Source organism: Benincasa hispida, chromosome 11, assembly GCF_027475165.1.
Source record: "Benincasa hispida cultivar pf3 chromosome 11, pf3_genome.v1.1, whole genome shotgun sequence".
In the NCBI taxonomy this organism is placed as follows: Eukaryota; Viridiplantae; Streptophyta; class Magnoliopsida; order Cucurbitales; family Cucurbitaceae; genus Benincasa; species Benincasa hispida.
The window spans coordinates 62,443,504-62,458,446 of record NC_143488.1 but is presented as its reverse complement, the minus strand read 5'-3'; the positions used below and the strand labels follow the sequence as shown (position 1 = coordinate 62,458,446).

General features: G+C 35.2%; 1 protein-coding gene across 7 annotated transcripts; it reads left to right on the top strand.

Moving 5' to 3' along the window:
• Positions 1–7,902: 7,902 nt before the first annotated feature.
• LOC120091479 (uncharacterized) lies at positions 7,903–9,729 on the top strand. 7 transcript variants are annotated; one of them, XR_016524560.1, is made up of 7 exons: positions 7,903–8,041; positions 8,163–8,401; positions 8,521–8,581; positions 8,748–8,911; positions 8,995–9,055; positions 9,187–9,309; positions 9,387–9,729. XR_016524560.1 is itself a non-coding variant. In XM_039049532.2 (7 exons), the coding sequence occupies exons 2-6, from the start codon at positions 8,276–8,278 to the stop codon at positions 9,201–9,203; spliced, it is 429 nt and encodes a 142-aa protein (XP_038905460.1). In that variant the 5' UTR covers positions 7,903–8,041; positions 8,163–8,275; the 3' UTR covers positions 9,204–9,223; positions 9,387–9,729. The 7 variants fall into 7 exon arrangements, 4 of the variants coding, with proteins under 4 accessions (XP_038905460.1, XP_038905456.1, XP_038905459.1 ...); XR_005485719.2 differs by having other exon boundaries at positions 8,745–8,911; XM_039049532.2 differs by having other exon boundaries at positions 9,187–9,223.
• The last annotated feature ends 5,214 nt before the right edge of the window (positions 9,730–14,943 follow it).

Sequence of the window (14,943 nt, the reverse complement as noted above, 5' to 3'; positions counted from 1 at the left end):
ATCATGTATTGTATTAGCTTAGTTAGCTTGCTTTCTTTATATTTCCATTGTAAGTGACCACTCGCCCTTTTTCATATGCAAGGGTGCTAGTTGGTTTTTTGTTCAGAATGCACTATATGGGGATAAGACTAATCATCACTTCCCCATACCCGGAGTAGTACTCTATAAAGCTGTTGTTGTTGCTTATTGCTTTCTAGCCTACTACAATCTTTCTTTCTTTATTCACACTCACAAAACCTGCTTACGAAAACCTTTTCTCCAAACCCATTTTCTAAAATCGTTTTCCCTAAAACGGGGGTGGAGGTTGCGAGAGGCACTCGGTGTGCCACCGGCAGTCCGTATTCGAGTTGGCTGACTTGTTCATGAGTGGGAACAAGTGCCACACAATCGCTAAGAGAAGCTCCCGAAAGAGCGATTATGTGTGTGGCCTAATTTCTCCCATTGAAACTCACAAAACCGACCACGCCAAGCCATAGCCATGCCCACCACCTACTCTCTTAGCTTTTCCTATGCAATGACTACGTTTCTTAAATCCTCGATTCACCAAAAAAAAAAAAAAAAAAAAAAAAACCTCAAGTCCATAGATAAAAGATAAATTTAATTATATCAACATTCACCGTGTATTGATATTTTTATATTTTTATAAGTTTGATATCAATATGATGAGTGAGTTGGTATTTTCTTTATATCGTTAAAAAAAATCAACCAAACATTTCAAAGAAAATGAAACAAAAAATGTCACTAATGTTATCAATGTTGTATGATCGACTGATTTTACTACAAATAAAATTTGAGCAACATATCTTGTATTGTGTCAAATATAATGTTCCATGAGGAGCATATTTTGGCATAAGTTTTTTTTCTTTATCTATCAGCGTGTATCATAGATTTGGTAGTTTGCTTTCCTATTCTTGCAAACAATAATTTTTTTTCTTGAAGATCTTCTCAAATAGGATCATATATAGCTATTTGATCATATATAGTGTGCTTTTGTCTATTTTTTAGGGTTAGCCCTTCTGAATAAAAGAATACATGTGCTGAGTGTTTTTGAGAATATTCAAGCTGAATACTCTTAGGTATATACTCACAATAAATCTAATGCTCCTCGCTGTAGAGGGTTTTGCCTATCTTCACCTATTAATGAAAGTGATTTTTGATAGAAAGGGTGAGGAATAGAACGATGGAGAGATAGGGTTTTGTAAGTATGCGTTTTAAAAGGAGAGAGAGACAGTGCATGTGAGTGTGAAATGAAATAAGTTGAACACTTGTAAATCATGCATGTGGCTAACCTTCTTCATCCCCTCCAATTACACCCCATTTTCCATCTACCATCTGACCCTCTTTCCCTTTCTTTACTATAAAGCAGATTCTCCCTTCATTTCAAATCTTGTTTTCACACTTGACATATTTTAGTTATACCAATGCTAAATTTACATTTCAATTTTTATAATCTCACTTCTTTCTTTTACCTACAAATTATCACCTCTTCACTCATATATCATACCTCATTTCTTTTTCTAAACTAATAATAAAGATCACTTTCATTACATTATTTCCAATTTCATACCAACTTTCTCAATCTCCACTTTAATTATAATCAAAAGTGAGTTTAAACCATAGTTCAATTCCTCAAAACACAATAGATTATATGGATTTGAAAATTAGCACAGGGCTTAAACAAGTGATCATAACATACAAGGTAATAGGTAGTTATGTTAAATATAATAAGGGGATTCCAATTATAAGCCGAAGAAAGGTGTCCATAGAAGGAGATTTAGGTAGATTTGAAGAATAAACAATAATACATATTATTGGAGAACAGGATGAAGGGGTTAGTAATGAATCACATCACCGACGAAATAAAGAATTAATGAAAGAGAGTTTGGTTACACACGGTCCGATAGGATAAAAGGATAACGCGACAAAGGCAAGATAAAATTTATGTCAATGACCGGCTTTAATTCGCATGTAACCAAAAATATGCAATAATACCTTTTTCTATTATTATTATTATTAATGAACGGAGGAAAAAAAGGTCTAATCCGCATATAACCGAAAACATGCAATAATTATTTCTTTTTCTAAAAAATAATTGTAATAAAATGAATGAGATTAATGTTGAAAATTTGAAAGCGACGCGTAATTTATTCTTTTGAGAATGAGTGCTGTAAACTCAAGCATTCTGCATGCCAATGGCAATGCCGTAATGCCCCTGCACCGTTCTATCCCTTTTGAGAGCCTAAAATATGCGACTAATGTTAAAAAGGATAAATTATTTGAAAAATGTCCTTACAATTTTACACCATTGCATGTCATACGGGAGAAATCATAAAAATATCTCAATGTCATATATATATATATATATATATATCGAATCGTTATTAATAATTAAATTGAACTTAACTCAACGATGATTGACACAACTTTTTTTATTTTTAGGAATCGAAAGATCGATCCTCATTTTCATAACTGATATACTCACAAAAACATAGTTATTAGAAGATGTATATATTTTTTAAAACAATATCCTAATGTTTGTTTAATTTGTTGAAGGATACGTTAAACTATCAAATCAATATTCTATCCATAAATAGATGAGTAAGAAGCAAATTTTTTAGGGTTGATATAGAAACAAAAATTTGAAAATTAATTACAAAACGCATAGTTATTTAATTGTTTGCCAATTTAAGAAGTTATTGAACTGTGTTTGATAATAATTGCTTGAATTTCAATCAATCATTATTAGTTAATAGAATAAGAAACATACAGAATAAAAAAGGAATTGCTCACTGAAATCTTCTGTATATTATTGATATAGAATGATGCAATTTATACAAGAAAATCCCTTAATTTGAGAAAGAATAAAAAATGAAAATAATAATTGAATACGTACAGATGGTAGACTATAAATGGATAGCCTCTAACTATCAAGATTCCTTCTTAACAAATTATGTTGTTTGATTATCTTGGAGAGGCAGTGACGTGAGCAAGCTGACTGATTTTACTTCTCTGATTTGGCAACCTATTTTACTTCTCAGTTCTTCAACTTCCTCAATATCCCCCTCAAATGAGAGGGTAGTGCAACTACACCGAGTTTGGAGCGCAAGTTGAAGAACTGAGTGTGTGTTAATGACTTTGTAAGATAGTCTGCTATTTGGGCGGATGATGGTATGTATTGCACATCAAACCGTCCTTTTAGGACCAGGTCTCGTACAAAATGAACGTCAATCTCAATGTGCTTAGTCCGAGCATGGAACATTGGATTGAGGACCAAGGCCCTAGCACTTAAATTGTCACACCACAAGACTGGAGTGGATGTCGGAGACAGACCAATTTCCCCTAACAATTGTTGCAACTAAACTATTTCAACTAAGACATGAGCCACGACTCTATATTCGGACTCAATGCTTGACCGAGCTACAACCGATTGATCACGATACTAGATTTCCACCAACAAAGACATAATAGGCTGCTATAGATTTTCGGTCATCCACACTTGCTGCCCAGTCAGCATTAGAAGGTGCTGTAATTGATAGATCCGAGCCAAGTTGAAAAAACAATCCAAATTGTTTTGTTTCACTGATGTATCTGAGTACACATTTAACAACCTGCATGTGAACATCTGTGGTTGCTTCAAGAACTGACTGAGCTAGTTTATCACATATGTGATGTCGGGTCGTGTGGTTATCAAGTATTGTAAGGTGCCAATCGTGCTACGATATAGAAATGGATCTTCAGTAGGTTGCCCATCTAATATGGATAATTGTTCATTCATTACACTGGGGGACGACGCATGTTTCAAGTTATGAAAGCCAAGTTTATTGAGTAAGTCATCCATATATTTCTCTTGATTTAAAATTACACCATTCTCAAAATAATGGATCTGCACACTCAAGAAGTAATTTAAGATTCCCAAATCTTTGAGGGAAAACCGACTATTAAGAAATGTTATCACTCGTTCAATATATGCAGTATTGTTGCCTGTCACAATGACATCATCAACATATACTAATAGCAGAAGTAAGATTGAACCATTACGAAATATAAACATTGAGGGATCAGACTTGGCATTATGAAAACCCCAAGAGACAAGGACTTCCTTTAATGTGTTGTTCCATGCTTGAGGAGCCTGTTTCAGACTGTACATTGCCTTATTTAGTTTACAGACATAGGTTGGGTAGTTAGAGTCCACATACCCCTGTGGTTGGCTCATATAGACATTCTCCTTAAGGGGTCTACTCAGAAAGCATCGTTGAAGTCAAGTTATCATAGTATCCATCCTTTTGATACAACAAGAGAAATGACAATCCAAATAGTTGATGCTTTGAATACTAGACTAAAAGTCTAGAAAAAGTCCACACGAGGGTTTTGATGAAAGCCTTTAGCCACCAATCTAGCTCTGTAACACTGTATGATACTTGAGATTCCTTTTTATTTGAAATACACACTTGTTGCCAACAATGTTCATAGATGAATCCGAAGGTACAAGAATCGAAGTATTGTTTTACATCAAAGCTGAAAATTCAACATTCATAGCCTTTTTCCATTGAGGGTATTGATTGCATCTTGTACCCTTGTTGGTTCCGTAAGAGACCAATCCCTCGATACTTGAGTTGTCAAGACCTTTGGCTTGAAGATGCCTATTTTCCCTCTCTTGATCATAGGATATGTAAGTAATTTGATAGGTGGTCAGGGAGAATAGGGTTCCATAGAATGCGAAATAGGAGGTTGTTGGTCAAGGGATAGAGCAGGGGATTTAGATAAAAGGCTGGTAGTAGAGACCAAGGGTTGTGAATTGTTTTGAGCTTGTTGTGAGTCTGTAGGATTGTTTTATGGCAATATGGGTGAGGTTGGTGGAGGAGACGGTGAGGAATTTTCAGTATCTATGGGCAATGAGGAATGTGGATTGTCATTTAGTGTAGGAGGACAACATGGGGAAGGTGAGCTTGGAAGAGAATTAGTGATGGGTGTTGTTTCTATGGGCAAAGGAAGCCAAGTATCTGGAGTTCCTAATGGAGTAGATACTGTCTATTTCTCTGCAAAACCAATCTTAAATGAAAAATCATTTTCATTAAACATAACATGTCTAGATATGAGCACTTTTCCTGACTTCGTTAAGCATTTATAACCTTTATGATTCACACTTGGCCCAAGATAGACACACTTCTCAGAACAAAAGCTAAATTTATGAGAGTTATATGGTTGTAAACAAGGAAAACATACACAGTCAAATATACGCAAGTTGCCATAATCCAACTGTTTCTTAAATAATATTTAATAGGGGACTTACCTTGAAGAACTGGGGCTGGCAAACTATTGATGAGGTAGACTGCATATGTAAAGGCATTCCACCAATGGGACAATGGTAAAACGGCTTGTGCTAGCAACGTCAATCCAGTGTCAACCACATGTCTATATTTGTGTTCAACCCTTCCATTTTGAGACGAGGTATATGGACATGAATATCGTGAAGAAATGCCTTGTTGATGACAATATTGATGAACTTCAACATATTCACCTCCATTATCGGATTGAAGAGCCTTGATCACCCCATTGAACTAGGTTTTTACCATGGCAACAAAGTGATGAAATGCTATGAGTGTATCACTCTTCAGTCGTAGTGGGTAAATCTAAGTGTACCTACTATAATCATCAATAAACGTAACATAATATCTGTATCCTTCCGTGGATAAGATGGGAGTAGGACCCCACAAGTCAGTATGCACAAGGCTAAATAATTTAGTAGCTCTTGATTTTGAGATAGAGAATGGTAGAGCATGGGCTTTGCCAAAACAACAAGATTCACAAAACATCAATTCTTCATTAGCTTTGACAGGCAGATTACAACTTTTGATGAATGAATCTTATATTTTTTATGATGGATGACCAAGACGTCTATGCCAAACCATCTTAGATACTCTACTATTAACAGGCACAGTAGAATTAGAAAAGGCAAGAGTAGACAGATTGTTATTTATGTTTACTGGCAGCAGAATTTCCCTTGTCATCTACCTTGATCACAACATTATCCAATTATAGAGTCCATCTTTAAGTGCATCCTTCAACATAGTTTCCCCCTATCCTTGTCCTTAATAAGGTAGTAATCATTATAAAATTCAATGAGGACATTGTTGTCTTTAGTGAGTTTAGATACACTGATTAAGTTTTTGGCAATATCAGGAACACACAACATATTTTTAAGTTCCAACACTTTTTCACCATCACTTAAATATGCATTACCAACATGAGATATTTTTAGATTATTTTCATTTGCCATTTTGACAGAATGCTTACTCCATACTTACTGGGATTGGCAAGATTGTTGTAGTTGGTAGTCACATGACTCGAAGCCCTACTGTCGGCATACCAATTTGGATCAACAACTACCTCAAGATTGGCAAGAAATTTATTATCATCTTGAGAAAGGAAGCTTGATTTTATGGGGCTTCTTTGCATTGTTGTGTATTAAAACCACCTCCCTTATTCTGGAGAAAATTTGGCACAAACTCTTTGTTGTATCTATTGTAACAAAAGTAGGTAGTGTGCCACATTTTTCCACATACTTGACACATTGGTTTATTTGCTCGGCCTTGACCACGTCCTCTGTAGTCCTCGTCACTTCTCTGATTTTCGCTTGAGGACTGATTATTGTTGGATGAATTCTGATTGTTACTCTCATTTGTGCTCCTATAATTTGCCATGTTTATAGAGGTATTTTGATTGAAGCCTACTATGTTCTTCTGATTTGCCTAATGATCAAGACATTTTTCGAATAGGAGAAGTTCAGATTGTATATCATACCAGGATATATCCATCTTACTTTGAATCGTGGCTACGATGGCATTATAATCTTCATCGAGCCCTAACAAAATTTGTGACACTAGATCTTAAGTGGAAACTGGACTTCCAGCTTGTTCGAAGTTATCGACATTAGTTTTCATGTCGATTGGAAGACTTGCCAAAGATAGTCCTCTTAAGCTCTGGATTGAACTTCGAACAACTGCTGATCTTTCGCACACGCACACCCCATAACCTGGACTGCCACTTCGGGCGTCATAGAGTTGTACAACCATCTAGGGAGAAGTTGGTCTATTGCCATCCACACTTCGTATTGATGATTTACCTCTCGAGCATTCGAGGAGAAAGATCCAGCATTGCTGGAACTACCATTAGATGCGACAATTCCTATGGATGTTGCTGCTTCGATGGTGGAACTCTTCCTGACGATAGTCTGTAGATACATAGGAGGACAAACTTTTTGTCCTGTTAAATGACCTTTAAGTCTGTAGCTGCGAAGTATCAGAAAAGCTAGGTTTTTCCATAGCAAGAAATTACTTTGATCCAACTTTATAGATGTGATCTGGTTGAGTAGTTGGTTTAGGGGTGGGTTGCCAAAGCTGTGGTCGTCGAAATTCACAACTGAGCTTTTGGTAGGATTGGCGTTGGCCATATTTTCTCTGATACCAAAATAAGAAACAAATAGATAATGAAAAGGGAATTGCTCATTGAAATCTTCTGTATATTTTTTATATAGAATGATGCAATTTATACAAGGAAATCCCTAATTTGGGAAAGAATAAAAAATGAAAATAATAATTGAACACGTATAGATGACCGACTATAAATGGGTAGCCTCTAACCATCAAAATTCCTTCTTAACAAATTCTGTAATTTGATTATTTTGGAAAGGCGGTGACGTGGGCAAGGTGACTGTATTTACTCCTCTGATTTGGTAGCCTACTTGTCCTTCCTTAATAATATATAGATATGTCAGTTGACAAATCTTAGATTGAACATTGAAGGCATTCAATTTGTAGCAGTTACATAGAATACTAGTTTCTCCAATCTTTTTTCTGAAAATTCAAATTTCAATTATTATTATCATTATTTTAAATTATATATATAAATTTGAATGTTCGACTTTAGAGAAGGACTACATGTCTATTACCATATCATTGAATTATCATTTATGAGTTCAAAATTTATTTTTTAGTATGGCAAATGGCTTAAGGAAATTTGGCCTTCCAACTTGGAGAGAATGGTTAGTGAATTTTATAAATATTGAAAATGTGAGTCAATTTTATATTAATCTAATAATATGATGTCACAAAATTATGCATAGAAAAGGTCGGTGAGTTGCTACGATTTGTTTCTATAAATAGGTGGGTAATCGATACAATGGTTTTCAGTAATCCCCTCCATCTCTACTCCCTGTTTTCTGTTCTCCTTCTCCGTCTAACTTCCGGCGACCGGAAAGTGATTGAAGTTCTGAAAAATGTCGGAGAAGAAAGCATCTGATGGGTCGTCTTTTTCCTTCACTTCTGATCTCTTTGGGACCAGAGACACTTCTGATCTCTCTTCTACTCACATTTTTGGCCCTATATACTCATCTTCTTTCAAGGTATTATTCTTATTGCTGTAACCACTTTAATTTCTGTATATGTATATACACTTTTAAGCAGTGGCTTTAACTTAAATTTGGGCATTTGCCTGTTTCCTTTGTTTTCTGTATTTGGGAAGGCCTCCCAGCACTCCGAAGTCGGTGGCAAATCAAAAGCTTTTTCATGCTCCCTCAAAACTGGTTACTTGCATTACTCTTTTTCTCTTCCTATCACAATAATTATTGGACTTAGTTTTACGCTGTTGAATGTGTAGGAGAGAAATTTTGTGAAATGTATCTCATATCTGCACCTAAATTAGCCAAATTTTGGGGATGTTATTGCTGACCCTGTTTGTTTGTTCAGAAGGAACTTCGGAATATAAGGAATGCAAGAATCAGAGCACATCAAGCAGAGAAATGGATTCGTTTTATCAGGAACAGAGAACAGACCCATGTCATCTAAGTTCTTCAATTTACTATGGTGGTCGGGATGTCTATACCCAAAACCCTGGAACTGGATTCAACTCCTCTGTGAGTGTTGCATTGTTTTCTACAAAATCATCCATTGTTTGCTCTGAACAATAATCTTCTAATTTGTATCGGGATTTTGTCAGCTAAAGAGAGATGGGGGAGAGGACGATTCTGGTGGTGCTTCCAGAGGAAATTGGTGGCAAGGTAGATGCCGATGAGGTGTTTGATTAAATATCCCAACCAAAATTTTGAAAATATTTACTTTCTTTTTCATAGAAATTGGAAACCGACTTACGTTTCTTTTATCTTCTTTCTATTATTTACTAAAAATGCAGGGTCTCTGTACTACTGAGAATCTCACCCACCATTAAGGTCTTACTTTCCATGACAGTTCTCTTCAAACCCTTCAAACAACATTTACAAATCCTTTGGTCAACTGCAAATATTAAGCTCAAAATGCAAGTTAATTAGCTATTTGATCCTTTTATTCAGAGCACTTATTCCCTGCTTCTTATGCTTTTTTTTTTTGGTGCAGGTGCATGATACCATACTATTACTATAAATATAGTATATGGAGATGATCAATGATAGAGGTTTAAATTTTTATACAGGATGATATTGTAGTATGCAGCAAATATGAAGGACATGTTATTGCTTATTATTAAATCATCCATTAAAGAACTAGTCATGGTTATCAAGTTTGAAGCATGTATATAAAATATATTTGGTAAGAATGGATATGAAGAGAAGGGAATCTAGAACAGTTTGGGCATAGGATATAGTCTTATCCTTATCTTCATGTGCTGCTCATCTTTTCTTATACTTTAATGACCTTATCCAACAAATAAATTCTTAGATGTTTCTTCTATTGGTGAAAATATGCTTGGTTGGTTTTATGATGCTTGTTCACGCAATCCGCTTTCAACTCTAAAATACGAGTATTTTACCAACTTCAGCATATATATTCTTTTAAAGTAAAAAAAGGTTGCGTTTTGAAATTCTACCTCCAATTAAAAGTAAGATTTTTTTTTTTATTTGATGACCTATTTACAAGTATTTTTATGATGGATGACTTTGACCTCACATGAAATCTAAGTTTTTATTTCATCTTACATATTTTTTAACCTATCTCATTAGGCCATGGGTAGTCCTAAATTACTATCTTTATCGCTATCTTCATTTTTCTCACCCGAAAATACAACGAATTGTGAGAAAATTTGAGAAAATACAAAAAAAAAAAAAAAAACAAATAAATAAAAATTGTGATAGAGATGACTATTGCGTTAGGACTACGATAAATATGACCATATCTAATACGATAGGTTATAAAATGCGGTAGTGTACTATCATATATTTGTGGGGTGGGTCATTAATCATAATAACGTTTGTGAATAGGTCTTTATGTGAATTGGTCTCGGTTGTGTTACATGTTCAAGTTTTTTTATATCAAAATAGTTTTCTAGGGCAAGGTTTAAAATGTTGATGTTTTAATTTTATGAAAATGTTGGTGAAGATATCGATAAAATGTTGTCTAATTGGTAAATGAAGATTTTATGATTTAAAAAAAATAAATATGTTTATTTATTATTATTATATTTATATTTGTGATTGTTCACACGAAGTTTTTGGAGAAACTTATTTCGTGGAGTTGAACTTGTGTTGATGTTGATTTGAAGCAGAAGTGGTTCGATCTCTAGTACTTGATCTTTTGATTCTCTCTCAGTTGAATAAGTACGTTTGACTGTTTGGAGAATTCTCTCTGACCTCTGCAGAATTTTCTGTTCCCCACAAATGAAGAGAACTCTATTTATAGAGCTCTTAAGTGGATTGAGCTTAGGCTTGGTTGGTCCATAGACCTGGCCATTGAACCCAATTAATTAGATTTGGACCTTCTTTGACATTTGAGCCAAATTATATTCATGGACTAATTTAACTTTAGCCCAAACTTTAATATTTAATTAGACCAAAATAATTAATTTGATCCAACGGTCAAGATAAAAACACATGGCATCATCGACATTCGCCACTTTATGGCTTCAATTTCAACTTGGGACATATATCAACTGTTAATAAATCTCAAATTCAATTACTTGTAATTTCGTCGTTGATTTGGTAAATAATGTGGCAATTTGTGATTGATCCAAAATTTCTCATTTAACAATTCCCCTTTTTGAGGTTCATGCATGTATAAGGGTAGATGAATCTCGAAAAAGATAGAGTTTGATCAAAGTGACGTTCTTGACTTTGACTCCACTTGATGTGCAAAATTAGTCAAACTATGAATTTAGTACATAAGTTTGGTTAAATTTTGAGATAAAATTTGGAATATGGCCAAATTTTAATTTGAGATATATATATTTTTTGTAGAAATGCCTCGATACGCAACTGCCGCCTTGACACACATATGGGTGACCCTAGAAATATCTAAACAACCCTATTATATCACCCCTTGATCAACGTATGGACCTTGGAAAGGTCTAAAAAATCCTACTATATCACATATAGATGACTCTAGAAAGGTCTAAATAACCCTATCATACCACTTTTTGATCAACATAAGGATGACTCTGGAAATGTCTAAACAACCCTAATATCACACTTCTTGATAAACATAGGGATGACCCTGAAAAGGTCTAAACAACCCTATTATATCATTCCTCCTTGATTCATGAAGAAATGACTCTGGAAAGGTCTAAACAATCCTACTATAACACTTTTTGATCAACATAGGAATGACCCCAGAATGGTTTTAACAACCTTATTATATCACTCTTTGATCCACACAGGGATGATCTCGAAAAGGTCTAAACTGAAGGGATTGGAATTCCCACAGTAGAAGCATATGAATGCATTCGTATCTTAGTTTTTCGTTTTACATAACTTAAGAAAATTGAGGACGGAAACAAGGATAAACTAACAACTATTAAGCATGCTTTTCTACTGAGTTTATAGAGAGAGAAAAGGGAAATGGAAACTAACCCTTGAAGAACCAATTCTTTACGTTTCCATTCCGCAGCAAGATCGAACCTTTCCCGTGTTGGGTTTTATGTCCTAAAATTCGCAGGATCGTGAGATTTCTATGTTGCGCCTGCTAGTTTGATTTAGGCGGCCCTTGCTAGTCGTTTAACGATGGTTATCCCCTCGGTTTACTAGTTTTTCAGCTTCTTCTCAAAATCGTTGTTGAGGTTCAGTTGCTAAACGATCGTCTAGTTCCAGGCGATACACGATGTGAAGAAGAGCTAGACGATCGTATAGCAATGGGCGCTAATCGTTGTGATTTTGGACGTTAAGCGATCGTGTACCTACAAGAGCTAGACGATGCGCTAATATGCTATACGATAGCACTACGCGATTGTTTAGCTTTGCGTGGGAACTAAACGATGCCTCCCATTGCTTTTAAATTAAATTTTTAATCTAAATGTTTGAATTAAATTAAGGGAGGGAGTTATAAAAATAACTCCCCCAATAATTTTCTCTCTTCAATCGTGGGAATGGGGTTGGTTGAGATCGGTCTTCTGTTTCCCCTTGCTTCTCACGCAGAGAAAGTGACAAAGCGATTTTTATCCCAAAATCATTTTCTCTGGAAAAAGCTTCTCCTCTAAAAAAAAAAACTTTCTCTCCCTCCCAAATAAATCAAAGAGCCCACAACTCTTGTGGTTTCTCATCCCAAAGGAGAATACAGAGGTTTTTGATTGGTGTCGTCCAATTTGGGTGTTCAAAATGTTTGTGTGTTGTAGAATTCCTAATGAAGATTTTATGACTTCAAGGGTAAGTGAATATTAACCCAAATTTTCTTTTCTAATATGTTTAGCATGTTGTAAACTTGTGATTGCATAGTTTTTTCGTTCTCTGTAATTTTATCTTTATGTGAAAATCGATTTTAGGACATGATCATGATTCCGAACAGTTTTCACAAACCTTTAATTGGTATCAGAGCGTGATTTTTTTAGTACTAAATTTCAATTTTAAGGAATTTAAATATAGAGTAATGGTGGGTACTATTTTTATTCTGCATTTATGATGATGAATGTGGGAGTTTTGCACATTGTGGATGTTTCAGGATTGTTCTCTCTTTTTACTGCTTCTTTTTCAAATTTGGTTTGTAAGGGCCAGTTGTTTTGGGTGTAAATTTGCTATCGAGTCTGTAATTTATTTCGTCTAGGTCATGGTTGTTCCAGCGAAGATATGAGAGTGTGTCAAATTTGGAACCAAAACGAAGAATATCGATACAAAAACCGCATTGTACAGAAGCTGTTCCTTTGGGGTGGGAATGAAGCTAGAGCATAGCGCCATGACACTTTGAACAAATTGACGCACTGGAGCGTGAGTTTGGCCGGTTTGTAGTGGTTCATGTAGATGGTTCGGTTCGTGAGTAGTTTAACGTCTTGGACTGGTCCAGGCAGTTTTGATGTTGGTTTAGTTTTTTAATTAATTAAATTAATATAAACTTCATATTAATTTAATTAATTATTAGTCAATCCCAATCTATTAATATTTTTTGTTTATTTTTTTTAAGTTATGCATTGGATGTATGATTTAATATTACTATTGAAGGAATCACATATGGGGATCTCCATGAGCAGTGGAATAGATCGTTCCAAATTCCATTCGAATGAACACAAACAATTACAGTCTAATCGAAAACTAACAAGTTATACATCAATAGAAATTACAGCATGCTACAATAGATTCAAGGGATAGAATATGCATACCTTTGAGGAACCATTCTTCAAGAATCCCTTGATCAATCTCCAATGCGTCCAACAATAACACTCAAACGCAACGAACAAACCATCAACAGCACGACCAACTTGATGCTCCTTGAACCCAATCAAGTTCAACTCGATTCACGAACAGAGTAAGGACACCACCACAATGTAGGATTGTATCAACAGCAGCAGAAGCACAAGGATCATCTAAGCATTCAAATTCACTAATTTTGGCATAATATAAAGCATGCTTCTGTAGAAAAATGGGTTTCAAGACATACCTCTTGTAGAACTTCTTCAAAGCTCCATCTCAAGCTGCTATCTTCTCCATATCTTATTGTAGACCACCTTAAGATCTTCCCCAATATTCTCTTGGTGCTCTAGATTGAGTTGTGGGACTTAGAACAAGCTTGAATCAAAGGATGAAGGAGAAAATCTCACTCAAGCAACCTTGTTGAAGAACCATTAGTTAGCTTAGGATTAATAGGAGTTCATAATTAGCTTAGGATTAAGATCGAGTTACCTAGGTCATCTAAGTGAAATAGTCAGTCTTAAACAGTAAACAAGTAAGAGTGACTTATTTCTTGGTCCTGATCTTATGCAAACTCATTGCATAGAACGCCCCCACTCCTCATGTCATAACATGTAAGAATTAGGATCACATTGTATGTAGCACTTTACAACTCTTTGTAACAACTACAGAGTAGGCCGCATCCAATGGTGTCATCAGAATAAGGCACCCAACCTCATTCATGTACCATAGATCATTTTGACTATTTACTCGAACTCGATCCACTCTTATGTCTCCACATAAAGTTCAAGTACTCATACAATAGTCATGGGTCTTAGTTTATAGGATTTAGACTTTCATACAATTTATGAGATAAATAACAAGTATATTGATTATAGAAAATGTTTATCATTTTACAAACTGCGAGCTTTTAGGACATAAAACCCAACAATACTCCTATTTGGACTAAAACTCCAGTGGATCAATATATACAAATATATACAATGTTGAGTTTACATGGAGAGAATAAAATGTACAAATACAATAAACTAGAGCATCACAATACCCATCAATTCTCCCACTTGCCCTAGTGATACAAAACTCGTAGACCTTGTCCTACTAGGTAACCCTCGAACACTTTAGTCGAGAGGGCCTTCATAAATGGATCAGCTATGTTTTGTTTTTTTTTTTTTGCTGATTCGCTTACAGCAACATACTCAACTTCCATTGTGGAGTTCGCAATACAACTCAGCTTGATGCTTCTCCACACAACTGCTCCGCCATTCAGAGTGAATACTGACCCTGGAGTTGATTTCCTCGAATCAATATCGGTCTGAAAGTCAGAATCAGTGTAACTAGTAAGGATCAGATCC